At 45.7% G+C, this 27,185-nt stretch overlaps 1 protein-coding gene across 1 annotated transcript in view; it reads left to right on the top strand.

Annotated features, from left to right (window-relative positions):
* The window catches only part of LOC8036616 (neprilysin-1-like), a 68,412-nt gene that overhangs the window by 18,173 nt on the left and 23,054 nt on the right, over nucleotides 1–27,185 (top strand). The window contains exons 7-14 of the mRNA XM_040215082.3: nucleotides 8,191–8,358; nucleotides 17,131–17,253; nucleotides 22,783–22,851; nucleotides 22,940–23,070; nucleotides 23,711–23,948; nucleotides 24,364–24,462; nucleotides 24,535–24,612; nucleotides 25,233–25,348. Of these exons, the coding sequence (XP_040071016.1) occupies nucleotides 8,191–8,358; nucleotides 17,131–17,253; nucleotides 22,783–22,851; nucleotides 22,940–23,070; nucleotides 23,711–23,948; nucleotides 24,364–24,462; nucleotides 24,535–24,612; nucleotides 25,233–25,348 (1,022 nt within the window). The remainder of the gene's footprint in view (nucleotides 1–8,190; nucleotides 8,359–17,130; nucleotides 17,254–22,782; nucleotides 22,852–22,939; nucleotides 23,071–23,710; nucleotides 23,949–24,363; nucleotides 24,463–24,534; nucleotides 24,613–25,232; nucleotides 25,349–27,185) is intronic.

The raw sequence follows: 27,185 nt of genomic DNA, 5'->3' as shown, positions 1-27,185 counted from the left end.
AAGACCTCAAGATAACAGACAAAGGCCGCGCTGGTTAAAGTTGCCCCTCCACATCGTTGAAAAACTGCTGTCATGTGAGGCAGATCAACATATCACTGTTTAAATGTTCACAAAGTTGTTTTCTTTCTTCACTAATCACTAAAGGGAAAGACAAAAAAAAAAAGAACTGAAAGTGTGCACAAAACTTACAAGATCCTTTCGCTGTTGAAGAACGACTGAAACGGGCGTAATTCTACTGAACGCCATCGCTTTGCGGCCGGGTGCAAGTTCAATAATTATTGCTAAACAGAAGTTTTTTATTTTTTTTTTAGAGCGTTATTTTTAGGCGTTTGTTTCCTGGTTGAGCGGCATCGCCGTCAGCGTCGGCGTAACAGCGTGCTTTGTCTTATAGGAATAATGAAACCGGGCGTAACCGCGCGTTGCATTATGAAAAATTTACCCCCTAAATTTAGCGGGAAATTTAGCGAAAATTTCCGCTAAATGGAAGGAGAGCAAGAGAAGAGGAGGGGAGGATACGGAGGGGGAGGAGGGGCGTACTCTCCCCTCCGTACCCTCCCGTGATTCTCCTCGAGCTGCGCTCTAATTCGGCATTACAGAAAATTGTAGACGTTTTTTATTTTTTACACAAAAATACAAAAGCCCGTCAGCCCGTCTCTAGGCTTGAAAAACGAAATCGAACAGAAGCATTCTGAGAGCTATAGGTTACAGCCAGTGGAGTAATTGATGTTAATCGTCAAGGTACTGCAAGTTGCTAAGAGGGTATATTTTTTTCGAGAAGGACAACGTCATGCAACACGTCTTTCTTTAATCAGATCGTTATATTTTTTTTAAATTCTTCAAGTGCTGCGGTTTTGATGAAGACTTTAGTTAGCCATTTCAGGAGAGAAACCATTAACAAAGCAAATAGATAACGTACAATGGGCGGGAGAGCGGTCAGCAGCAGCATCCAACTGAGCACTGCCGACTACCATCAGTACCACACGCCAACAGCATAAGTGTCAAGAGGCGGATTATGGTGGATTATTAGCTGATTATGACCGCATTCGGTGACTCTACTTTTATCCTGGATCACTGGATTAGAGCAAGGCAGGCGAGGAGCGAACATCCCCCTCCCTCATATCCTAGCAGCAATGCCGAGCTGTACAGTGCGTGGAGGCCGAATATTTTCGGGTCAACATCTTGGCACCGGGACTTGGACCGGCTTGAATCCAGAAGAGCAGTAACCGTCCGCCGTGACTCATCGCTTACCTTCAAATCGCGATAATACATAGCCGCACTTTCACCCTCTTCTTCTCCTCTTGACTTTTCTACTGCAATCATCGTCCAAAAACATGGCAGTGACTATGGTAAGCACTTCTGAAAAAGTTACTTGTTATTATCATTTGTTACTTTATGGAAGACGACAAATTCTTGATAACACATCCCTCAAGTGCTTTCACAAGCCACCTAAAACGACTCACCGAGCTGTGTAGTCGTCACGACCACCTATTCTTACTTTAATAAGGCCCTTAAAAGTATGATAACAAGTGCATTAGCGGTCACACTCAAATCGTCTCCAGGAATTCCAGAAAGTGGCAACGTTCACAATCCTTGAATAAACGCTGCCGAGGTGTCATACTCGTAATTTCTTGCGGTCACATTTAATCGATCATGAGGACATACTGGCACTCCTCTTCACTGAGATGGGAACATTTTGTCTGAAGTGGCGCGAAGAATTCGCTCTGGACGCCTGGTTTTAGCTGGATGCGTAGTCCGAACACAGGAGCATCTATAATGGGGCTAAATCATCAATACAAACAGACTGCGAAAGAAAGCAAAATTTCACACCTTTTTGTATTAGATCTGGTCAAAGTGGGATTCTGCACCGCAAACGTTCTTTACGGAACGTTTAAAAAATTTGTCGCAATTAAGGGTCTATATTAAACTTATTTACTGAGAGAATAATCTCCAGTTAAAATATATTTAAAGGTCGGAAGGACTGGTCACCAAGGGATACAGACAAGCTCCTAAAGCACATCTGTTGGTAGATCACTTTTAGGCATTCTAGACATCTCTGTTCTGCTCGTCGATTAGAAACTCTTGTATGGCCAGGCAGGTAACACACGAACGCAGACTCAACAGATTGGATATTCATTTGTTTGACTATGCCTGATCGATTGAAACGAGGCCACAGTAGCGCGCGGCAGAGAGGAAAACTTGAAAAACTGCCAGTCTGTTGCAAGGGTCGAAGCTACCGACAACGGTTTTTCAACCCTCGTGTAATTCTTCGTTACAGCAGTGGTATTTTAGTCCGATACTTCGACTAGTGTCGGCATTCCTGTGGATTTGTTTCAATCAATCAAATGTGTATGTAAACTGGTTTACTGGTATGGGCAGTTTGTTCTTTATATAATTGTCCCGACGAAGTACACAAAGCGACATCGTTAGAGATATTGCTCGATTTCCTACTACAGTCTGCTGACGATTGAGAGCAGAGGGACTTTAACTTGCGCGATAATTTTTACGCTTAAACGCTTGCCTGCACAGGTGAAACGCGGGCGAGCAGCCATTCTTTCTCAAGCTATTCCCTCCTGTTTTATGTTTTATGTCTTGAAATAAACGGAGCACAACTTAAGTTGTCAAATCCAAATATCAAAATTATGGCTCATACAGCGACACCAGTAAAAGGTACTTATTCAAAATGAACATTGTTATATCTGTAAAGGTCGCATGTGATTCGCCCAACGTTATTACGTCACTCTTGCTTACGTCTATAAAACAGACTGTCTGGCCGTAATAAAAGTTCAGTACGTTCGAGCTACCCGGAGAGCCTGTCTGCCTGCGATGCTGCGATAGAACAAGTTGGCGACAAGGATGGGATGAAGGATCAGCACATTCCCCGACGCGCGGGCAGCGCAACAGGGCCTGAACCGTCAGTCATCGTTCGTCGGCAGCTGGCTCAAGCACGGCCAGCGGAAAGGACCAGACGAAACACCCTGAAAAAAGATAAGTGGAAACAATCCGCCGGAACATGACGCAGACACCGGCAGGGCATTTTCAAAGGCTCGGTAGCATGCGGGAATTCGATCCGAAGACTGACAACATTAAGTCTTACTTCGAGCGGTTTGACAATTACGTCGACATTAACGACGTACCAGAAGGAAAAAAACTGAAACTGTTTTTGAACGTGCTTGGCCCACAGGCGTTTTGAAGAGCTAAGAAAGATTGTCGTACCAGACATCCCTACCGCGAAATTGTATGCAGAAGTAAAAAGACTCCTGGAGGACCACTACAGCCCGCGATACTCCGTAATTGCCGAGAGGTGTCAGTTTAATCGCCGACATCAACGTGACGGACAAAGCTTGCAAGAATTCATTACAGAACTTAAGCACTTGCCGAGGAACTGTTCTTTCGGAACTTTCTTAAAGGACGCTTTACGCGATAGGCTGGTGGCCGGACTACGTGATGAAGAGACCCAAAGGATTTTGTTCGCAACTGCGCCACTGTCGTTCGAAGAGGCTTGCAAAATCGCTTTAGAGAAAGAACTAGCCGCAAAGCAGACAAAGCAAATGCACGCGCCTGACGAGTCGCGGGTACCATAAATGCCGTTAACAAGAGAAAATCAGGCAAGCCAACGAAGGAGCACCAAGTTAAACAAGAAAACGCTTCGGGAAAAGCGAGTACATGCTATCGCTGCTGAAAGGCGCGTCATGAGCCTGATAACTGCTGGTACCGCACGTATAAATATAAGGCTTGTTCTAAGACTGGACACTTACAAGTAATGTGTCGAACTAAACATTGGAGTCACCGGGTTAAAGCAGTAGAAATTACTGACAGCGAATCTGATGACATAGAAAGCCACGTGGTGTTCTTCGCGAAAGAAAAGATACCCGGTTACAGCGTCAGCGTTTCTGTTGAAGGAACAGCGGTGGAAATGATTTTGGACACCGATGCAGCAGTAACCCTGATGCCTCAGAGTTTGTTTAAAGAAAAGTTTTCCCACGTCCATTGCGACCAAACTAATGTGTCGCTGAAAACTTATACTGGAGAGAAGGTGCCAGTAGTTGGCAAGGCGAATGTAAAACTTGACTACGAGGGACAAATCCTAACTCTACCGCTTTTTGCTGTGCAGAACGATGATAAGAAAATGCAAGTGTTGATGGGTAGGAGTTGGCTCGAGCACCTTAAAATTAACTGGAATGCAGTGTGCCTTGTCACGGCACCCGACAAGGTAGCTGCGTTGCGGAAGAAGTTCCCTGAGCCCTTCAGGGATTCGCCGGGCATTGTCAAAAATTATGAAGCCCACATAGCGGTTAAGGAAAACAGTCAGCCGGTTTTCTGCAAAGCGAGACCTATTCCGTTTGCTCTTAAGGACGAGGTAGCAAAAGAGCTGAACAGGCTCGAAGAGCGTGGAATATTGAAGCACGTCACTAAAAGCGACTGGGCTACACCCTTGGTGGTTGTGCCGAAGAAAGCAGGAGGGGGCATTAGACTTTGTGGTGACTATAAAGTAACGGTGAACCCCGTGCTCAAGATGGATCTTTACCCACTGCCGCGGCCCGAAGACTTGTTTGCGACACTGGCTGGGGGAAAAGTCTTTTGTGTGCTGGACCTTTCGTCTGCGTATCAGCAGGTGCCCCTGAGCGAGGAATCCAAACGCCTGCTGACGGTCAACACTCACCTAGGGCTCTTTGAGTATCAGTGTTTGCCTTCCGGAATCGCCAGCGCACCAGCGATTTTTCAGTCTTTGATGGACCAGGTCTTCCGGGGCATCCCGGGAGTCGGATGCTATATTGACGATGTTACCGTTACAGGAACCGACATGAAAACTTGCCAAGCTACCGTGGAGAAAGTGCTGCAACGCTTACAGAAGTATAACATTACCCTGAATGAAGACAAATGCAGGTTCTTCGAGGACTCCGTGGTTTACCTCGGACACAAGGTTTCGGCAGAAGGGATGTGCCCAACCGACACCAAGGTAAAGGTTATCATTTCTGCCCCAGAGCCGACAAATGTTACAGAGCTAAGAGCCTACTTGGGGTTGTTGACCTTTTACGGGAAATTTCTCCAGAACTTTGCAACGGCAGCTGCACCCTTGTACGAGCTCCTCAAAAAAGACCGTCATTGGAAATTGACAAAGGCATGTGCAAAAGCCTTTGAAACAACGAAGCAGCTTCTTTTGAACAGTCGGGTATTGACGTACTACGACATCAATAGACCGATAGGAGTGAGTTCTGATGCGTCAGCGTACGGTCTGGGGGCCGTTATCTTTCACATTTTGCCAGATGAAAGCGAGCAACCCATAGCTTTTGCTTCGCGCACGTTGAGCACGGCCGAGCGAAACTGTGCGCAAGGAGAGAAAGAAACTCTTGCCATAATTTTCGCATTGCGACGGTTTCACAGATACCTGTATGGCAGGAAGTTCTGCTTGTTCACGGACCATCAACCGCTTCTTGTAATCTTGGCTCTAGACAAGCCTATCCCGTCACTAGCGGCTGCTAGGATGCAGCGTTGGGCACTCACGCTATCTGCTTATCAGTATAGCTTAAAGTATCGCAAAGGCTAAAACATGGAAGTGGCCGACGCTTTATCGCGCCTCCTGCTCCCTGTTCCAACTGCGGAAGAACAGGAAGAATGCTTTGCTTTATTTGCGGCTACGCCGTTAACTGCGAAAGAGGTGGCACTTGCTACACAGCGCGACCGCGTTTTATCAGCGGTTGCTGACTTTACTTTAAACGGCTGGCCATCGTCCGTCTCCGAGGAGCTGAGGCCTTTCTACGTCCGCCGCAACGAACTTTCCCTGGAACAGGGCTGTCTGTCATGGGGCCAGCGGGTTATCGTCCCTTTAACCCTCCAAAGCAAGTATTGACACTCTTGCATGAAGAACATCCCGGAATGACGCGGATGAAGATGCTTGCTAGGTCGTTCGTTTGGTGGCCAACTTTGGACGGCGACATTGAAACAAGAGTTCGTCACTGTAAGGTATGCTAAAGTGTTCTGCCAGCAAAACCTCCAGGATTCCTGCAGCCCTGGGCGTATCCAAGTCGCGTATGGCAACAAGAGTTCGTCACTGTAAGGTATGCCAATGTGTTCTGCCAGCAAAACCTCCAGGATTCCTGCAGCCCTGGGCGTATCCAAGTCGCGTATGGCAACGGATACACATCGACTACGCAACGAAGGAGGGCTTGAACTTTCTTGTGTTGGTGGATGCTTTTTCAAAGTGGATTGAAGTGTTTGTAGTGTCAAGCACGACCACTGAAAAAACTGTGCGGTGCCTCAGCTCTGTTTTTGGAGCCTACGGTTACCCAGAAGAGTTGGTGAGCGACAACGGCCCACAATTCACCGCCGAGGACTTTGGGGTCTACCTGCAGCGGCATGGCAAAAAACATACCCGGATACCACCGTATCACGCAGCCTCGAATGCAGCCGCTGAGCGCCTGGTACAAACTACGAAGACTACCCTGTTGAAACAAGTAAGACATGATCAAAACACCGGGGGGAAAAGGACTATTCTGGAACGAGTAAACGATTTTTTGTTGGCGTACAGGAATACACCAAACTCGGTTACTAGGAAGACGCCAGCAGAACTGTTTTTGAAGCGTCAACCTCGTACACTGTTTTCACTGATACGACCAGCCAGCCAGCCAGTCGGTCAGCTACCCAGGGCGGAATCTCCTGCTCCGAGGTTCCACGCCGCTGAGCTCCCGAGTCAAGGCACCGGCTCGGTTCCACACCCAGAGCAGCCCCTCGAGGTACCTGAGCCCGATGATCGACAGCACGCTCAACACAACGCTTCTGCCTCCGAGCCTCCTGCAGCTGCTCAGCAAGATCAAGGCGACGGATCTGCCTCTGCGCCTTCCACAGCAACAACGCTTCGAAGAGGAAGCCGGACCCGGAAAGCACCGGACCGCTACCAATCGTACGAGTTTCGTCGTCAAGCCAAGTAAACTCGACCGTAATGACATGTATGGCGGTTTTAAAGGCGGAAGGAATGTTATATCTGTAAAGGTTGCATGTGATTCGCCCAACGTTATTACGTCACTCTTGCTTACGTCTATAAAACAGACTGTCTGGCCGTAATAAAAGTTCAGTACGTTCCAGCTACCCGGAGAGCCTGTCTGCCTGCGATGCTGCGATAGAACAAACATAACAAAATTGCGCCTTACCTCGCACAGTGCCAGTCCTTCGTTAGGTTTCTTGTCTCTTTAATCGGCCAAATCGCATTTTGCGCCGTGTCCTCTATCTAGGCACTTTAGAAACGTAGAACATATTTTGTACTGTTACTAGACCTGTCAGCACATCAGCCGGTCACCACATTTTACATTCACCGCATGGTGCCCTAAAAAGACACACACAAAAAAAACAACATTACTGCCACTGAAGAAACTCCTACGCGGATGAAGGTTTGGAAACTACTCCCACCACTTTCCACTTCAGCAGAGTTAACACTAAAAGGGATTCGCCTCCTGTCCAGCGTTCGCTCCGCTAAAGTGAACCTAGGATGGAGGAGCTTCCCCTGAATTATTAACCTGTCACAAACTATAGATTAGCTCAGCTGCCCATATACACTGTTTCCGCAAGCAGCACCCTCCTCTCTCCCTCTCCCCCCCCCCCCCCCCCCCCCGGACCGCTTTCCGTCGATTGACGCCTCACTATTTTGGAAACGGCTACTACGCTAAGTGCAGTGTATCCTATAGAATACATGTCTTGAAGAATAGCGTCAAGATGGCGTTTCACCGCACTGTATGAATACACAGAAAAACCCTCCGGGCGAGGTTCACATTTGAGCTTATCTATTAACGTTGGCCATCGGGTCGAATGAATAAAAAAATCGCGGTTTGTTTAGGCGCCTGTAGAACCACTCGGAAGAAATAAGAAACGCCGTTTCTGTCGTGTTACTAGGTGACTTTTTGTTCGATCAAAACGTTTATTATCGTCACGTGATGTGCGCTGCTTGAAAAGCGGCGAGGTCACAGACTGGCCGAACTCTCTCCTTTTCTATGACTCAGCGCGTATATTCAATAGTGCGAAACTTTCTGTCTTACAGTCGTCTCTAACCTTAAGGTTTCCTATAAACCCTAGCTCATGGTTTTTTTTAAGGAACTTATATAAAATAAATAAACGAAAACGTGATTTGTGTGTTCTTTCCCCAAGCACTCGACATATAATTAAAAAAATGTAGATACGACAAAGCTGTTGTTTCCATTACAGATAGAAAGGTATGAGATGGCACCCTCTCCAGATTACAGTAATAACGACACGTTTCAAGCGTATAAAAAGCTCATAACACAAACCATTATATTGTTTTCGGGAATCACCGAAAATGAAGCAACCAAGATTTCTCAAGATATACTCGACTTCGAGATAAACTTAACAAAGGTAACGTTACTTTTTAATATCTATATGGGAGTCGCGCTACTATCACCGAACGGTTATAGACATCTTATATATTAAAATGTAAATGATTCATCTGAAACGTATTGTCGTATTTGAATTTGAATTAAATTGGGAAACTATGCTTCTGTGTTCATTTAACTGTAAGCAAAAAGCCGAATTCTACGTAGGTGAAACCAAATGGATCACTCCAATATCAATGAGGTGATATATTGCTCAGAGAGAAAAAAATATTTTGATAGGTCAAATAAAATATTGAAGGCACACTTTACTTTGTGTTCTCCAACACTACTGAAGATAGTCAGTGAAACAAGTTAAGTTGGCGAGAAATGGAGGTAAAATACAGACGCTAAACTGATGCGATATACTGGTAATAATTCCAAATAGTTCACCCCATTTTGGCTGCAGTGCACTGCTGTGCAGTTGAGCTTCCTTTATTTACTCAATGACTATGTTGTATTGAGCTTACACTATTTTTATTTTAAAACATTGAGGAAAGTTATATTCACTCATGCCGTTCGAGGGGACTGAATACCAAGACGGTAAGATGGCTTTAGCAGTGAATCCTGACATTATTCATAATGCCTGACAGTTTAAGTGCCAGCATTTATAAATGTATTTTTAGTAACGTTATTAACATAAGGAATAGCTTAATCCTAGAAGCAACGAAACGGTCATAGGATTATTTACAAAAGCTGCCGTACCAACAAGAGAAGAAGGTTTTTGTTATTTTTTGTTGCAATGGAAGACGGTTAATTTAGAGTTCTATACCGTTTCCAACATGCTCTACTAAAAAAAAGGGTCGATGTACACCTAAGCTTTTCTTGTAAGTTGTGAATGCGAAAGCAGGAATGTCGTTCTTGCGCGCGTCCTCGTGAAGTGGACGCGCCGCGCTGACATCGACCGGCCGCCGCCTTGGAGTGTGGCCGAGCGCGCTGGTCAATTCCTTTTACCGGCACGCTGGTGGTGCGGGCACGCAGCGCAATGGGGTGGCGCTTCTTGAAACTGACGCGCAGTGGCCCCATCCCTCAGATTTCGGATTTTTTTTTTTTTCGTTTTGCGTGGCTTTCTGCGCGGCTTCAGAGCTGGGAGGCTTCAGGTCGCGGCTTCATTTCGCTGCAGTTTTGCGTGGCTTTTTGCGCGGCTACAAAGCTGGGAGGCTCCAGGTCGCGGCTTCATTTCGCTGGAGTTTTGCGTGGCTTTTTGAGCGGCTTCAAAGCTGGGAGGCTTCAAATCGCGGCTTCATTTCGCTCCATTGGGAGAGAGGAATTTAGCTGCCGTTTGGAGCCGCTTTTGGCGCGGTTTCAAAGCTGATGACGTCGGCCCGCTCCCTAGAACAGTTGATGCTCTAGCATTCAAAAACATAACGAATAAGTGTGGGGTAGAAGTGCCTTGGATTTATAAAACTATGAAACTCCTGACCAGAGTGGCGTACATCTTTGCAAAATCTTCAAACGTTCGATGCTCCAATTTAGGAGTAATTCGCCGCGCCTTCTTATTGTACGATATGAGGGCTACTTGATGACATTTTGTTAGAAAACAAATATCTAACCTAGAATAAAATTAATAGTTGAGAGGCAATATAGTTTAAAGATGAAAAGTGACATGATGCTCGTATAAACAATATTCTAGCATACTCTTTTCGGTAACCGGACAAAAGCCCACCGGACAGAAGCTTAATGAACAAAAGCTTAGAGGAGAAAAGCTAACCTGCTTTTCACCGACCAGGGCAAAAGCTCACCTCTTTTTTTTTTTTTGGCTACCCGAGCGAAACACGGGCTGGGTTAATGTGCGGACGCGATGGACATCGCACTATTTTAAGGCTGCTGCTTGTGCCACCTTTGCCAAAGCGCACAAAGAAAGGTAAACGAAAAGAGACCATTCTATCATTGTAAAATGGAACGTGTTGTTAATAAAAATTTAGTGCCCGCACCTATCATAGATTTATACTGAAGTAACGGTTCGTCTTGTCACTTCATCTGACTGGAATGTTGTTGGGCCTCCGGAAATAACTTGCTAATACATAGCTAAACGAGCACATAAAGGTTATGCACAATGTATATTCATTACTAAAGCATGGGTTTTCTTGGGCTTCACAGTAATACAAAGTGAATGGCTAAGAGAATAAAATTGTTTCCGTCATTCTGAGTCGAAAATGTATTTGAAATTAAGGATTCTCTCCGGGTGACGTCAAAAGAAAACTGAACCAAAACGGTGTAAACAAACCATTAATTGAGTTTCGAATTAAAAGAAATGTTTTGCAGGTACGAGCGCTTGGCCTTATGGCCAAGTGCAAGACTGGCGACTAATTTAAAAAGCTGTGCGGCATTGTGGAACGGCTGGCGTTCTTTCCACCACAGCGTGTGCCCGAAGGACTAGCCTACACAAAGAAAAGGCCTACCGGTGACAACGGCGACCTGTTGGACTACTTTAATTGCACATATGTCAACGGCCCCTTCCGTGTCACTTATGCTCCTTCTGCTATGGCACCCAGAGCAAATTCTTCGCTTCACCTGACTTTGCTTCTATGACGACCGGAGTCACCACCGGAAACGTAGAATATTTCTGCATACTCTGCATGATGAAGGCTATACGAACAACGCATCCGAAGGATGGAATAACGGGTACCAGAAGCCTGTCGGCCACGCCCATCCAAGCCTCTGGAGGCTGACTGAATGACATTAAGGAGATCACGCGCACGCTGCCATGACATAGACACAAGCCCGGAGAGTTGAGCCCCCTGTAAAGCTGGTGCGAAAAACCACTCTGTGCCTGCAGAACAGTTTGAAAATTATTTCCAAGGGATTCCTGCAGGTACTCCTAGATGTACAAAGACTACTGGAGACTGTAGGGGACTGTATTCACTCTAACAGATTAGTTTGTTTCCACTGTAATCAACTAACCAGGTGCCTACCAGTTTTGATTTATCGCTGTATTTTAGCGTCCCATGCTTGCACCTAATTTGTGCGCGCTCGTGTTAACACCAACATGAAATTTTCTCCTGGTGAGCTTTTTTCCGGGTATGTGAAGTTTGTGTGATCCTTTGTCCTGGAATCACGTTTTAGAGCGCAGCTCTTAGGCGCCCGTTTCCAGCTTGAGCGGCGTCGCCGTCACCGTCGCCGTCGCTGTCGGCGTAACCGCGCGGTGCATTATGGGAAACGTCCCATAATGCACCGCGGAGACGTTTCGGCACCGAGGTGCATTACGGTGCCGAAATGTCACCATGCCGAAATGTCGCCGCGGAGCATTATGAGACGTTTCCCATAATGCAGCGCGAGGACGTTTCGACACGGTGCCGGAACGTTTTTATGCCGAAACGCCGCCGCGCTGCATTATCGGACGTTTCCCATAATGCACCGCGCGGACATTTCTGCACCACGCCGAAACGCCGTGTGACGACGTGCCTTTCGAGCGTGAAAGAAGGAGGAGGGAGGAGGAGAGGGTACGAATGAGGAGGAGGGGCATACCCTCCCGTCAGTACCCTACCCTCCTCCTCCTCAAGAGCTGCGCTCTAAATCGGAGTCACAGGAAGTTGTAAACGTCTTTCATTTCGTATTTCAGTTTGCTTTTTACCGACTTTTTTTGGAGAACGCTGAAACGGTAACATAAATTGTAAAATGTTCTCAGTGACCTTTATCTTCAAAGTTTTATGATGCACGGAATGCCATACTTGACTATCATTTAAATATTTTTGAAGACATTAAACCTGATTTTTGAACGGTCGGGTTTTCGTAGCGAACCCTAGCCACATGTATTTGTCCATAACAACGACCCTAGCAACGGTTTCTTTGGACCCATGACGTCACACTTACGGAGTCAATTGATAATAAATGGAAATGATCCTTGCGCAAAGCATTTTTGATATTCTTGTGAAAAACATCCGCCCAACACTTCACTTCCGCTAGTTGCAGTACGGGAGCAGACGCCTTCACTTTTGGGGTGTTTTGATGCAGTTTGTTGTCGTATGTCGTGTCGGTGTTGAGTGGAGCGGTGGCGCTCGGGAGTTTGTGACCGGTGTTATTCGTGATCACTGGTGTAAGGCTAATGCGTTTTTTTTTTATATCGTTATTTTTCCGAATTTTGAAAATTCACGGGCCCGTGGCACTGCATTATGCTGAATCGCGAACTCCTTCCCTGTTGACGTCGTTTTCCTGGTGCCACTCGTGGATACTGCAAGCGTTTAAACAGTGTGCACCGTCTCGCCTACATCCCCGGTGACGTACTCGACGTGTTGAAACTTATTGCTTCCGTCATTTTGGAGTACGAAAGGCAGTTATCTCACTGCTCTGGTTTCGGTTATAAAAGCAAGGCAAAACGCTCGTAGTTCCCGCCCTCAGTACACGTTGGATATCTTCCACACTTTGACACCGGACAACTGGATGAACGAGGATTTATATTTACCTAAGATGTCAGTCTCGCCGCTTCCTCACCGTTGACCAGCAGGATCAGCTGGCGACAAGCCGCGGATTAAAGGCTTGAGCATCAACAGCCCCAGTGCACTCGCTGCCGATGCGGGCGATGCGGGTTTCTGTCAGCCGGTAGGCCACCACAAACCATGACCGTTCCAGCTCTTCGTCGTGACACGGTGTTGCAGAGAGCAGGGCAAAATAGAACTACACGGACCACCGAACCAAACGCAGTTATCGTAAATCTTGCCTTGTGATTGCGCCTTTGTAGATCATCTTATTCGTTTTGCTGGAGACACGCAAACGACGGGCATAACAAAATCGTTTGCATATTTCGCATATTTTGCAAAAGAATTTACCCAGTCACCTTGCGAAAAGCGCAAAACACGGAGTCCGCACCGTCTTGACTTCCCCTGTCTTCTACCTGCTTTAGAGCAGTTTGTACCTGCTAGTAGGAATACCTACTGAAACTGAAACTAGGGGCAGTGCTAGAGAGAAAAGGGACGAAGTTGGGAAAGCTTGCTCGCTCTCCCCAATTTCTCAACTCTCAAGTGACTGTTCTGTAATAAATGCACCAACGCCTCTTTCCAAAATAAAAAAAAGCACTATGTTCACTACGTAAAAAATGGTCTCAGTTCATGCATCTGTGGGCAGGTAGGAAATCTTGCCCTAATTTATTCACACCGCATGATGAGCGCAACAAACTCGCACGAGATATACAGGAAAATATTGGTGGTGACTTAATTTTCGCTGAAAATCTGTATAACCGATCTTTTGAAGGACCGAATCATCTGCTCGAGCGGTGTGCGTTACTGTGCAAACACGTGGCTGTGCAAACACGTCGCTGTGCAAACGCAGTCCAACACGAAACATAAAAACGGCAGATCTAGGACAACAATCCGGAGTCCATTGCTCAATTTAAAGACGTAATTTTGTTGAAAACGCCCGCAGCTTTTTACTCGGAGTATGCATCGGGATACTTCCACATTTTGAAGCGGAACGAAGGAAACTTTACTTTTAAAGACGCTTGCTGCGTCCTCCCGGAGCAGCTGGACCGGATCAGCTGACGACGACGGGACTGAACCCGCAGAATTTCGACCTCACAACAACCAATTCGCGCTCCGTGTTAGTCTGGCTTTCTACCTCCAAGCACCGCACCACACACCACGAACGTTTCAGCTCTTTGTCGCATCGCCGTGTTGCACCAAACAGAACGAGATCGCCGAAGTCAACCCAGCGCTGTCGGGAACCTTAGCTTGTGGTTGCGATCTCGTGAATCCTGTGACTCCCTTCGCTTTCCAAGCACACACGACGATTACGAATGATACTTCTTCCGGTGACATCACAGGGGCACTTCTCCGGTCACGTCTTCGCTACATGTGCTCGCAAACCGAGCAGCTTCTCCCCTTGCCGTCCAACCAAAACAATACCGGCGCCATGTGAAACGTGCGTTTTTGTTAGATTTTCTCCGATTAAATAAAAACAACGAAAGCAAACCGGCTCTAGCTTCCAGCGTACATCGGCGTTGCGCCGTGGCCAGATTTTCGCTGTCAGCTCTACTTTAAAGATGACCACAGATGCAGCAACACTGGCCACAGCGGTGCCCCGTAAATTCTGAGGGTGCATGGGAAGCGGCGGCACCTTCGCTTGCAGTTGAAGGGTTGAAGCCAAAACGAAACCAACTGCAATGTCACGTGTTCAGATCGAGGGCACGCTTTTTATATCCATTGTAACTGTTTAGAACGAGTAATTAGACGTCTAAATTTATTTGTGGTGTGTAAGACACAATTATCAAGACCCCTAAAATAAATACAAACATGGCGACATGAGGGAAGCCGCATTGCCATCGACCTTAATCAATGGCAGCAATGGCAGCAATGGCAGCAAGCGCGTTTTCGCCCCGTCCCGCGACATGGTGTAATTGCTTTTGGTGGATATCTGTCTCCGAGACATGTTTCTTTCCGCGAATTTTTCTCCACGGTCCTTTCTAGGTTTGTCCTTAAGCATTCCGGCGCTTCGATTGCCGGCAATGCTGCGATCGCCGCCGGCGGTGATGCCTGTTTTCGAGGTCGGCTACACGGTTGTGCGTGTATGACCGAACCAAAACACGTTTTTTTCAACCTCGCATTATTTTTGAACGAATTATCCGTTACACAACGTGTAAATTTATGGTAATTAGTGTAAATAGCGTGCTTTTTACTCCAAATATTTACCAAGTACATGGGACTTGCTAACAGTGTGCCTCGCACAGATAAGGGGAATGCATCTAAACCGCGATGTTTTTTTGTTTTTTTTGTTGTTGTTTTCGGCAGATATAAATTTGGTAAACGTGTTTTTTTTATTTATCTAAGACCAAAACGACACTCTTGCCGTAAAAAGGAGCTCTTTAGCGACTGCTTAAATGGTATATACTTCGAACCATTTTTTTTCGGAAACTTTACAACTGGAATAATGCCGCCGGGAGAAACTGATCAAGCGAACGTACCACTCAATGGTACGAGTACAACGGCGAAATGCGCCATTTTCTCCTTGTGAAATGTTCCCAAAACGTGCGTCTCGCACAATTTACGATATATCAAGCCTGTGAAAATTATTTTTCCCCGAGGATGTGCTCATCCATCTGTTTCAACTAGGCAAAATATAAGACCATTTGATTTTCGCAGAGTAAGATGTATACGCTTCTAAAGTATTTGATGAATCTTGGCACATGGAATATTTCCCTCTCAATTCTGAGTAAGTAAAGCCTACTCAAAGCACATGGTTTCGTGCCGTTTACACCACGCAATTGATCTCTTTGTTAAGAACTGCCGAAATAGAGCATAGCTCTTGAGGAGGAGGAGGAGGGGAGAGTACGGGGGGAGGTTATCCCCTTCCTCCTCCTCCGTACTCCTCCTCCTCCTTCGCCTCCTCCACTTCCATCCCCTCCTCCCGGCTCCTCCGCTAAATTTAGCGGCTCCGCTAAATTTAGCGGGGAAAAGGACGTCACATGACTTTAAGTCACGTCACCTATGAACAAATTCGCAAAGTCACGTGACCTCAACACCATACAAGCTCCCCGCTAAATTGAGTGGGAAATTGAATAGGTGTTGAGGTCATGTGACGCCAATTTTGCCGCTAAATTTAGCGCGGTTACGCCGAAGTCGAAGGCGACGCCGGCGACGCTCAACCCGGAAACGGGCGGCTAAGAGCTCCGCTGTAAAACTAAGCCGTGTTGCATGTGTCTCGGCTGCTCGGTCAAAAACAAGGTAGGGCCCGCCACGTCGAGTCTCCGTACATAGGGGCAGGCGAGATTGTTCAGTTTACACTACTTCCCGGGTTGGCGGCAGTAGTCCAAAGAACGCTCCGGGCGATTCCGGGGACGCGCGCGGCTGAGCAGCAGCGGAGAGATAATGAATGATCAGCGGAGAAATACCACGGAAACAAACCAGCCATTGCCATTGCTGTCATGGACCGGTAGGGCTGCGGTGGTCGCCCGAGGTACTGGGCCCGCCTCGCCTTTTGCGGCGCATCTGGCGGGCCAATCTTCTACAGGTTTCAGGTCGAGGAGCCGTGCATGTGGTTATTATTGGATACAAATGCTAATACTACCTGTGTCCTTTTTAGAGCGCAGCTCTTAGGGGCCCGTTTCCGGCTTGAGCGGCCTCGCCGTCGTCGTCGGCGTCGGCGTCGCCGTCGGCGTAACCGCGCGGTGCATTATGGGTAAATTTCCCCGCTAAATCTAGCGAAAAAATTTCCCCGCTAGATTTAGCGGAAAAATTTCTCCGCTAAATCTAGCGTAAAAATTTTCCCCGCTAGATGCAGCGGAAAAAATTCCCCGCTAAATCTAGCGGAAAATATTCCCCGCTAAATGTAGCGGAAAAATTTCCCCGCCAAATCTAGCGGGAAAATTTTCCCCGCTGGATTTAGCGGAAAAATTTTCCCGCTAAATCTAGCGGAAAAATTTCTCCGCTAAATCTAGGGGAAATAGCGGGAAAAATGCCCCGCTAAATCTAGCGGAAAAATTTCCCCGCTAAATCTAGCGGAAAAAATTCCGCGCTAGATCTTGCGGAAAAATTTCCCCGCTAGATTTAGCGGGAAAAATTCCCCGCTAAGTCTAGCGGAAAAATTTTCCCGTTAATCCTAGCGGAAAAATTTCCCCGCTAAATCTAGGGGAAAAATTTTTCTGGGGGGTCACGTGACCCCCCAAGGTCACATCACCCCCCCCCCCCCCCCGCCCCGAAAACAGGTAACCCTCAGTGCCCTTCCCTCCTCCTCCTCAAGAGCTGCACTCCAATTCGGTGTTACAGGGAGTTTAAACGGCTTTCATTTTTTGTCTGACCTTTGATAATAATGTTTGTGTCTTTCTTGCCAGAAACTCGATGGCCTATCGCCTCCTCCTGATCTAATTGACATTGATATATACTCCGAAAACGCAACTTATGACTATGATTATAGCGACTATGAAGTCTCATCAAGTGGCTCGGCTCTTGACGTAGTAAGTAGGCCAAATCCGAAATTCAAGCTACGTCAATATATACGACAATCATTTATGTGGCTTACAGTTTCTACGCCATAAATACATTTCCATTAAAGTTTTATGAACTATATGTACTACTAATTAAGAAACAAAATTTCAAAAGTGCGAGTGCTTGCATCGGTTCACTTCAAGTCCGATCGCAGCTATCGAATGAAGCCAGTCTAGCAGCTGCATCGGCGCAGCGATACTTGTGTTCGTGGGTTTGCTACCATGCACCGACTGAACGAATAACGCGCAATAAATGCACCGCGATCCTCTTCTTTTTTGTGGGTTATTGGCTTAGTGGGTCACACACGAGCACCTTGGCGACACCCTTCTGGCGCTGCTTCATTGACCACGCTTAGGGTCCCAGGTCCGGCCGCGCTCGTACTTGCGAGTGAAACGGAGTGGTATTTCGTAGGCCAGTTACGGAGCGTCTTGTCTCGCCAATACGTTGAAAGTGGGTCGAAAAGCATACTGCATGAGCGGCATGTACCGACACCACCTACGATACAAGGCATGGAGAAGTGCGGTCCGCACCTCCCCCGGCTTCATGTCCCATTCTGAACGATGTTCCAGAGGCTCTAATCTGGACACTTTGCGAAAAATGATACGCGAGTGTCGCTGTCGTTACGGCGTCGCAACTTCTGGCTGCCGTAGCTTCTGTGGACTGTCACACTGGAGAGTGGCCTGAGGCAGAACAATAGCCTGCCACATACACCACAACTGTTGGGACGCCGCCAGGATACCGATAGGCGAAAGCATGACACCTGTGTGACGTCATCAGGCAGAAATCGAGGGGCCACTTTTTTTGGTCGCGGTAAACACACCAGTCGGAGACGCGATCCAGGCACCATAGTGCTACCCCGTCGGTTGTTTCTACTACCCTCAGAAATCTGCACTACCCATCGGTTGTCTATATATAATTTATTTTGATTTGATTTGGTTTCAAATGGAATCGAAACAAACCTATAGCATCAAACATAAAGTAGGTAAAACAGCCCAGAACGACAAAGACTGGAAGGAAGGTACAACCAAGACGGGGCAGGTGCTGACTCGCAACTAGCGAATTTATTACAAAAAAAAACATAAAAAAGTAAACATATAAGGCAGCAATTTACACTCTTGCTAACCCTTTTGCCTCATCACATAGGGCCCCGGTCATCCAGGTGCCGCGTGCTCCACGCCCCCCCCCCCCTCTTCCCCCTTTTTTTCGTGATCGACGAAGTTAAAAGCAACAGCACTTTCACAGAAAGCGTCAACGACGGCTCGCCGACGCACTAAGCCCCGCTTTCCGCCATGTAAAAGGCCTCCATGACCTCCCTCGTCACCTCGTCTTTGTGCCCATCTACAGGCCTCGTCTCCTCGAAGGATAGCTTGCACAAACAGCTCTTACAGTGCGCTGCCAAATACCTTCTGACCGTGGCTCTCAGCGAATAGTTGTGCTCCCTGCTCTAATCATTTGTGCACCTCCCGTCTGTACGATATCCACTTTACCACGCGAGAGGGGTACCTTGTATACCACTCCGGAAACACAGCTCACAAACGGCTTTGCATGTTTTTTTTTGTGCACTTACTCTTTGACTGCCCTTCTGCCTTGGCCCTTACCCTCGAACATATCTAGCTCAACTTCTGAGGGCCGGAAAGCACCACAGGGGCGTTGCACCAACTTCCGGCTTTATTTAAACCGTGGGAGACCTTGTGCAGGTATGGGATGACGATAGACCTTCGCCTGTGTACCCGCGTCTTATAGGGAAAGGTTTCTTTTACCTTCTTAACAAGGGTGCCGCCAACACCACACAGCAAAGCACAAGGAACCCAGCGTCTCTCAGGCTATCGCACTGCGCCTGAAAGCTCTCATGTACCGTGTGGACGCAGGACCTGCTTAGGGCCGCGTCCAAGCACGAAATCGCAACGCCCCTTTTGGTAACCTTCAAGTGGATTGACGTATAGTCTAAGACGGCGTTTTTCGACAAAGGGCTGTACGCCCAGGAAGAGGCATTGCGAGTGAAGGGAAAGGTGCAAAAACTGCGGGACCCCTCCTTGGGGACCTCAGACGTGAACCTGATGCCCCCTCCACATTCGCCAAAACTTGCCAAACCGTCAACCACCGAGGACACCGGGCCGTCAAAACCCTCGAGAAACAATAAAAAATAATCAACATAACAAACCCCCTTTTTAATCGTGATGTAACCTAGAGATCCCTTGATGTTCCGGTCAACTCTACTAAAGTAAATATCACTCAATACAGGATCAACACACTAGACAATACAAACACCCGACCTTTGTAGATAGCATTCATTTTTTCACCCGAACAACATCCACTCCAGGTGAAGTTGCAACATATGCAGGATCCCCTCAAGGGACCCACCACACGCCTTTCTAAAGGACAGCTCACCATTGTCCTCAACACACATCCTCACAGCGAAGAGCAAACGGTTGGAGGGGAGGGAGTAGAACAACTCTTCAACGTCAACACTAAGCGGTCTACACTTCCTCAGCTCGTCCAGCTCCAGCAAGTTCACAGCCTCCCCCTAGTCGGCAATCCTAAAAGGATCCCCCAAACTCAAAGAAGACAAACGCCCCTGAAGGTAAGCCGACATCCGGCTCTGCCGCGTTCCTCCCTCAGAAACAATAGCTCTAAACGGACAGGCATCTTTGCAGGCTTTATCGCCGAAAAACACTTCTAACGGCATACGCTCCGCTTTCCCAATTTTCCCGTCCAACTGGGTTAGTTACAATTGCTCACACAGCTCTTTCACCCTGTCTCTAGTCTTTTTAACATTCATTTCCACCGGCCTGAAGTTCTTTCCAATAGCTGCGCTAGCCTTATCGTTATACGCGCTCTCAGGTAGAACCACAAAAGACACCTCTTTGTCCGAAAAAACAACGCACAGTTGATTGCTCATCATGAAGTCACCGATGGGTTTTATAGAGAACACCTTTCTTCTCCGTGAGCAATAGATGGTATCCGCAAACTCTGAAATGCACCTCGGATGATCGACTTCCTCAATCCTGTACGCCAACTCTTCTCGCCATAGTCACTAACTCCGGAGGGCTGACGTCAGGTTAAAGAAAGAATTTCCGGCACCTCGCCAAGGACTTGCATATCTCCGGTGGAACCTCAACATCACCCAGAGTGGTGATGCGCTGAGTTCATGGAGTCACGTTGTCCTTCCTGCGCGGCAACGCCATCCTCGCCCGGTGTCACAGGAACTCCGTGACGTCTGCCGATATCTTGTTCATTTCGAAGCTGAATCTTTGCTGGCGTTCCGCAGCTCTTCTCCTCACAAGACACGGTACCCTCAGTCAATGTCTGAGAAATCTTTCTTGGCGGTAGTAATGCGACCGTAGGACACGGCACATCATTCTCGTATGGCCCCTCGACGGTGCAAGAAGGCCACAAACCCCCGAACGTTCCGCCGGGCACGTGCCCTGCCTTATGAGCCAGGAGCCAGCCTTGCGCTATAAACGCATTGGGCAATCAGGTTAACTAACACATACAGATTACTAATGGGAAATTTATTACTGAAAATGTAGGGCCCGATGTAAAAGAAGTAATTTGTACCAAATTTGAAAGCTGGGCTAGTTTGTATAGGCTAAACTTAACAAAACATGAAGTTTTGGAAATTTTTGCCGAATGTGTGTGTGTGTGTGGGGGGGGGGGGGTGGGCATCAGGTTCACATCTGAGGTCCTGAAGGAAAAAACCCGGCAGTTTTTGGACCTTCCCCTTCGTTTTGGCGGCAGTCATACCTGCTGGGCCTGCAGCCCTTAGTCAGAAAGGCCACCGTTGACTATAGGTCAGCCTACTCGAAAGTCATCAAAAGAGGCATTGCGATTTCGTGCTTGGACGCGGCCCTAAACAGGTCCTGCGCCCACACGGTGCATGAGAACTTTCGGGCGCTGTGCGATTGGCTGAGATACGCTGGGTTTCCGCGTGCTTTGCTGTGTGATGTTGCCGCACCCTTGTTAAAAAGGTAAAAATAACCTCTCCCTATAAGAAGCTGGTGGAGAGGCGAAGGACTGTCGTCATCCCATACCTTCACAAGGTCTGTCACAATTTAAAGAAAGTAGGAAGTCGCTACAACGCCCCTGTGGTGTTTTCCGCCCCTCAGAAGTTAAGCCAGATATGTTCCAGAGTAAGGGCCAAGGCAGAAAGGGGAGGCTCAAAGAGCAAGTGCACAAAAAACCACGCAAAGTCGTTTGTGAGCTGTGTTTCCGGAGTGATATACAAGGTCCCCCTTTCCTGTGGTAAAATGTATATTGGACAGACAGGAAGGTGCTTAAATGATAGGCTCAGGGAGCACGCATGTTCGCTGAGAACCACGGTCTTGAAGGAATTTGGCAGGGCACTGTAAGAGATGTTTCTGCAAGCCGTCCTTCGAGGTTACAACGCTTGTAGATGGGCACAAAGACAGGGTGACCAGGGAAGTGATAGACGATTTTAAATAACGGAAAGCTGGGCGCAGTGCATCAGCGAGCCGCCGGTAACGCTATCTGCGCAAGAGCGGTTGTTATTGACTCTGAGATTGAAGTAGAAAAAAAAAAAGAGAAGGGGGGGGTGGCTGGAGCATGCGGCTCGTGGATGACCGGTGCCCTATACGATGAGGCAGAAAGGTTGGCGCATGTACAGATTGCTGCCTTATCTGCCTACCTTCGATGTTTTTTTTAGTTAAACCTTTAGTTGCGAGCCAGCGCCTGTCCCGTCTTGGTTGTACCTTCCTTTCAGTCTTTGTCGTTCTGCGCTGTTTTACCTACGCTATGTTTAGCCTACACCAACTTGCTCAGCTTTCAACTTTTCAACTTTGATTTAGCACCATCTCAGTTCAGTTGAGTGGAATCACAGTTAGGGCTCGCAAGAGCCGTTGGCAGAATGACAGCTGAACCTTCCCGTGTAACAAGAGGATTAGTGGCGCCACAACTTGCAAGGGAGATGGAGCTTGAGCACTGCTCTTTTTGTGAGATCTGTGGAGGGGATTCCGCGAATGCCAAACCTGAAAATATATTTAAAAAAAAAAAAAAAGTGCCTGCACCAGGGATCAAAAAATTTACGGTAATACACACAACTAGTACCAACCAACAAAAATGTAATGAAACGAAATTAAAAATGCCCATTAATAAGAAAGGAAGAAGAGAGCGGGAAATAGGTTTGGGACAAAAAAGAAAAAGAAATCCCACTGTCGCCAGAAACATACGTGGTCACGTCTGTCGCTGTTGGCGCAGCAGAGTGGAGCTTCTGAATCACGACAACGACATTACGAAACACTCGACGTTTATAAGAAACACCCGAGAAACAATTTTTAGGCAATCCTGATGAAGGCACATAGAATCTTTATAGGTTGTCAAAAAACATGACACAACACACGAAGCGTCAAAGTACTATGCATATTAAGTTTACTAACGTAGTCGCCGTAATTTTAGTTTGTCAACAGGACATATTACTATCAATTAAAAGTATAAAATTCCGTGTACGCAAGATAGTCATATATTTTTTCTGTCCACTCCAGCCAAGATGTCCGGAGCCTACACTCCAGCCTTCTACAAAATTGAGAGATATTAACAAAGTATTACAACCAGTAAGCTGTACACCATCAGTATATATATATATATGACAATCAGGTTTTCGGGTTGGCTGTAAACATGTATGTTTTTTTTTCTTTCCAGGGAGGGTGGTTACAACTTATAAAGGACATATTTCAAAATGTATCAGTCAATTTAACTGAAGAAGAAGAAGTGAATGTCCCGGAGCCGCTATTCCTTCGGCATGTTATGACGCTACTGAACACCACGCCTCCGTAAGCGGAAAATCCATAAGAGTTTTTAAAAGTTAAAAACTAAAGGTTGCGTACCACTACATCCTCCTTCGTTTTGCCGGGTTGCTTTTAACTACATAACAAAGTACCTTACGGCGTTTACCGGACATAGCAAGACTCGCTTCGGGATCATTTTTACAAGAACAGTAATATGCATGAATTGATTATATCCGAGAAAAGTAGAAACAAAATTATGACTGCCTACCAAGATTTGTGATTCAATAATAAGCTGATTATTATTTAGGGTTTGTAAAACATCATAGACATGTTGTAACGATAATCTAGGTAACATTTGGCCAGATGTATAATATTGAATGCGATTTACATGCACGAAAAATACTCCGTGCTTATGAGTCGTTTGAAATTAAACGCGCATATAGAATTGTTCTGCAATTTTACCAAAACTATCCTGATAAAACAGATGCTTCCTAAAATGAAATAAAAAACGAGAAAAACTATGTATTTGATTATTTTACTTTATTTACTTTAAACTCCAACCGATCGCTGAAATATTAGTAATTGATTTTATAAGAAACCTAATATCCGAACAATCATAATGGTGGTAGTGGGACCGCAGCATTATACAGAAGTAGTTAATACGTCAAGAAACCTTACTTTTCAGGGCTGCGGTGAACAACTATTTTGGATGGATGCTTCTTTATAAATTAGGTCCAATCGCTTCTCATAATATAAGAAAACTTAACTTCGAGTTTAACAAAGTGTGGAGAGGACTCCAGGGAGAGGAGCCAAGATGGAGACATTGCGTCAACGTATTGAACGACCCGTATGACCCCATACTCGGTTACGGGCTGGGAAGACTGTACATTGATCAGTACTTTAATGAAACAGAGAAAGAAAACGTAAGTGCCAACACCCTGCTAATTTATACTTTAAATCGTTTGGTCACATTTGCTGCGAGCTAAAGCTACACCTTCCTTAAAAGAAAATAAGAAAAACAATAATTTTCTTATCCTAAAATCATCTAAGAAACAGCACATTTTAAAACAACATGTTGCATAATTGCCTCCACTGTCACGAAGGTGCATTGCCTTCAATATATTTTTAATATTTGCTGATGTTGTACTATGACTTTACATACAAACCTGACCTAATCATAAATATTAATCCCTCTGAGTGGCAGAACATTTTTAAGCGGATAAGCCACTAGTCTCCGCATAACGCATGTTTTATGTTCACAATTAAAAATGTGTATCGAATATATAAAAAAAAAATATATCACCGTTGACTCAGGCTTAAAGCATTTGCTACTTCCAGATAGAGACAATTGCGCAAAATGTGAGCGAAGCTCTCAAAAGCGTCCTTCAAAATAATACATGGATGGACGAGGCTACGAAAGCCAACGCAACAAAAAAGGTAATGTTCGCCAAAGAAAGACGCGAATCGATTGCCACCACCTTCTAAGCATTATTCGCTTTTTCTTTACAGCTTGAAAATATGGTTTTCAAGATAGGATACCCTGAAGAGATAAAAGACGAAAATATTTTGAACAAGGTGTATCAAGAAGTGAGTATATTGACAATTTTATTTGTGCCTGTTCAGCGAGCCCTGTGTAGTGGCATTTTGAAGGACAGGAATTACAAAACAAAGCTTTTGTTGGTACATCAGGATGTTACTGAGAAAAGAAAATCGGCAGAGATACTTAAGATTGCTTACACACGCAGTGCATTCTTACAAGCAACGCACCACGTCTTCCTTTCGCACACTGCGCTCCGGCGGTGACATCACGCTCCCCCGCTGCGCAGGCGCGGCGAAACCAGCAGGCTTCACGACGGCTTCCGTGACGAAGCATTGCGTTGCTGTGCTCTTCTTTGTGTTTTAATTCTGAGGCGCGTCCGCTTCAAACTTGTGCGAATCCGCTGGCTTATTTGACGAACCATCTACGGTGCTCTGCTTTCCTTTGTGTTTTAGTGGAATTGGGAATTTAGGTGCCGCTTCGCTCAGCCAATGGGAGTTTTGGAGCCGCTTCGTTTAGCCAATGGAAATTTAAGTGCCGTTTTTCGCTGCTACAGACAACGGCTACAGAAAGCGCCGGCTTCGTTCCATAGGACAGTTAAAGCTTTCGCATTAATACGGTCAGTAAGTCATTTTATATTGTTTCACCGACTTTCATGTGGTTTATGCAGGTTGGGGATGTAAAACTCAACGGCTCCTTCCTTGGTGCTTACCTGAGCTTTAGAAAGAGCAACGCCAAATATAAATTAAAAAAGATGGGTAGTCCCTTGTTTAACCGGATAAAAGAGTATGTATACCCAATAGTTTTTCCCCTTAAACTAAAAATAAATGTTGAGATGAATGTCTGGCGCGGAATTAGAGTGCTGAGGAGGGGCGATATTAAAAAAGGATAGTAGAATTTGAACGCAGATTATAGTGGTACATTCAGTAATCGTATTAATATTTAAAATATATGATACCTGGTTTTGTCTTACTATTTTTATTTAATTTTATGGGAACTATTTTTAACGCTCTTTTTCTCAAAGAGCCTGCTAGGGGAAAATGCTGTGAAACAAAATAACATAAGCAAGGTTTTGATTCGTCACCTAAACAGCTTTTAAAGTATATCTCAATTTAAGTTTATTTTATATATACTAGCTATCGGATATTAATTGCCTTAGAGATCTCTTATAATAAAGCTAAAGAAATAACATTTCCGTTCATTTATATTAATAACTTCTAAAGAAACAATTACAACACCTCGGAGAATTTCCAATGCGTCCCCTCAGTCTGACCTAATCTGCAAACGTAGAAGCCACAAATCGTCGAACTATATTTAATACTCAAGTGCACTCTTTTGCTGAGAATATCAAGCGCCGTTTAGGTGTTCCACTGCTCCACAAACTGTACAGAAACTTTGTTAGCCTTTAACAGCCTCCACCTCTGATAACTGACACAAATGTATCTCATCAGCAATTCGAATACCCTCTAACTTAAATGAAAATGTTTGATGCTACAAAACCTGTAATCTCCAAGTTGTAAAGAGGTGTTATCCAGTATAGCCGCTGCAGGCGTGCCCTCACCGTTTCAAATTGCGGAACAACTGAATTTAATTGATTAGGCAAGAAATTTCAGGCAAAAAATCTATTTAATTTAATTCATGATTTAAATCACAACTTATTTCGCGACTTGAATCAGATTAAGTTTTACTATGATACAAATCAAACAGTTCTCGCGTGAATAATCCTGCAGATACTTTTTTTGCTTATCGCTTGTCTATAATTTGATGTTACCTATGGGCGTTTGTTTCGTAGGCATTTAAATCAACGAATGCAAAAAGTGTTATGTGAGACTGAACACGTGTTAAACGCAGTGCTCTTAAGAGGAAAATGGTGCGCTGATGTTTCTTTCCGTGTTCCACTTCGCTCGTCAATTACTTGACATCCTTATGCGAGCAAATACAAATGAGAAATAAAGGGAAAATATTTCTAACTAGCTATAAAATCGAGCTCTTTTGTTTTGTACGGCTAGGTCGAAAAAGTTTCTGATTAAACTGTACTTTAGGTTACTTGAACTCTTTCTTCCGTATTGTTCTTAGATATCGGACCGATTGATCAATCAATCTGTCGCGTTTAAAATATATCTAGTGATAAAGAATCACAAATTTTTAGGTATGGTGAATTAAGTCAATTTAATATAATCAGAACATATTAATTTGATTTAGATAACTATACCTAGAAATCAGTGGTTCTTTCTGATTCAATACGATTTATCTCGTCCTATAAAAAAATGCAATATTTCGTTTTTCGAACTGGTGATAAGGCATAAGGAGCGTGCTGGAGGCTGGACGTTTGAAAGACTCGCCCTGCCGTTCTCATTCTGTCAGTGACTATAGGCGATTAACACAATAATTTTTCGTAAATATTTTGAACTCTGAGAATGTGACTCGAATTAAGAGGTTGGCTGGAACTAGGGAGGGGTTATCTTACGATGGTTATGTGCCTATGCAATGGGAAAACACATGGTTAATTGTACGGACCCGGTCATGCGCGAAAAGTGCCCTCGATAGGTAGATTTCGCGAAGAGAAGTACATATATTTTTAGGGCTCGTTTATTTGCGAGTTTCCCTTGTGATAAGGGTCATA

Source organism: Ixodes scapularis, unplaced genomic scaffold (genome assembly GCF_016920785.2).
Source record: "Ixodes scapularis isolate PalLabHiFi unplaced genomic scaffold, ASM1692078v2 PGA_scaffold1__304_contigs__length_218370807, whole genome shotgun sequence".
Classification (NCBI taxonomy): domain Eukaryota; kingdom Metazoa; phylum Arthropoda; class Arachnida; order Ixodida; family Ixodidae; genus Ixodes; species Ixodes scapularis.
The sequence above is the reverse complement of the archived record's forward strand: the minus strand, read 5'-3'. Positions and strand labels throughout refer to the sequence as shown.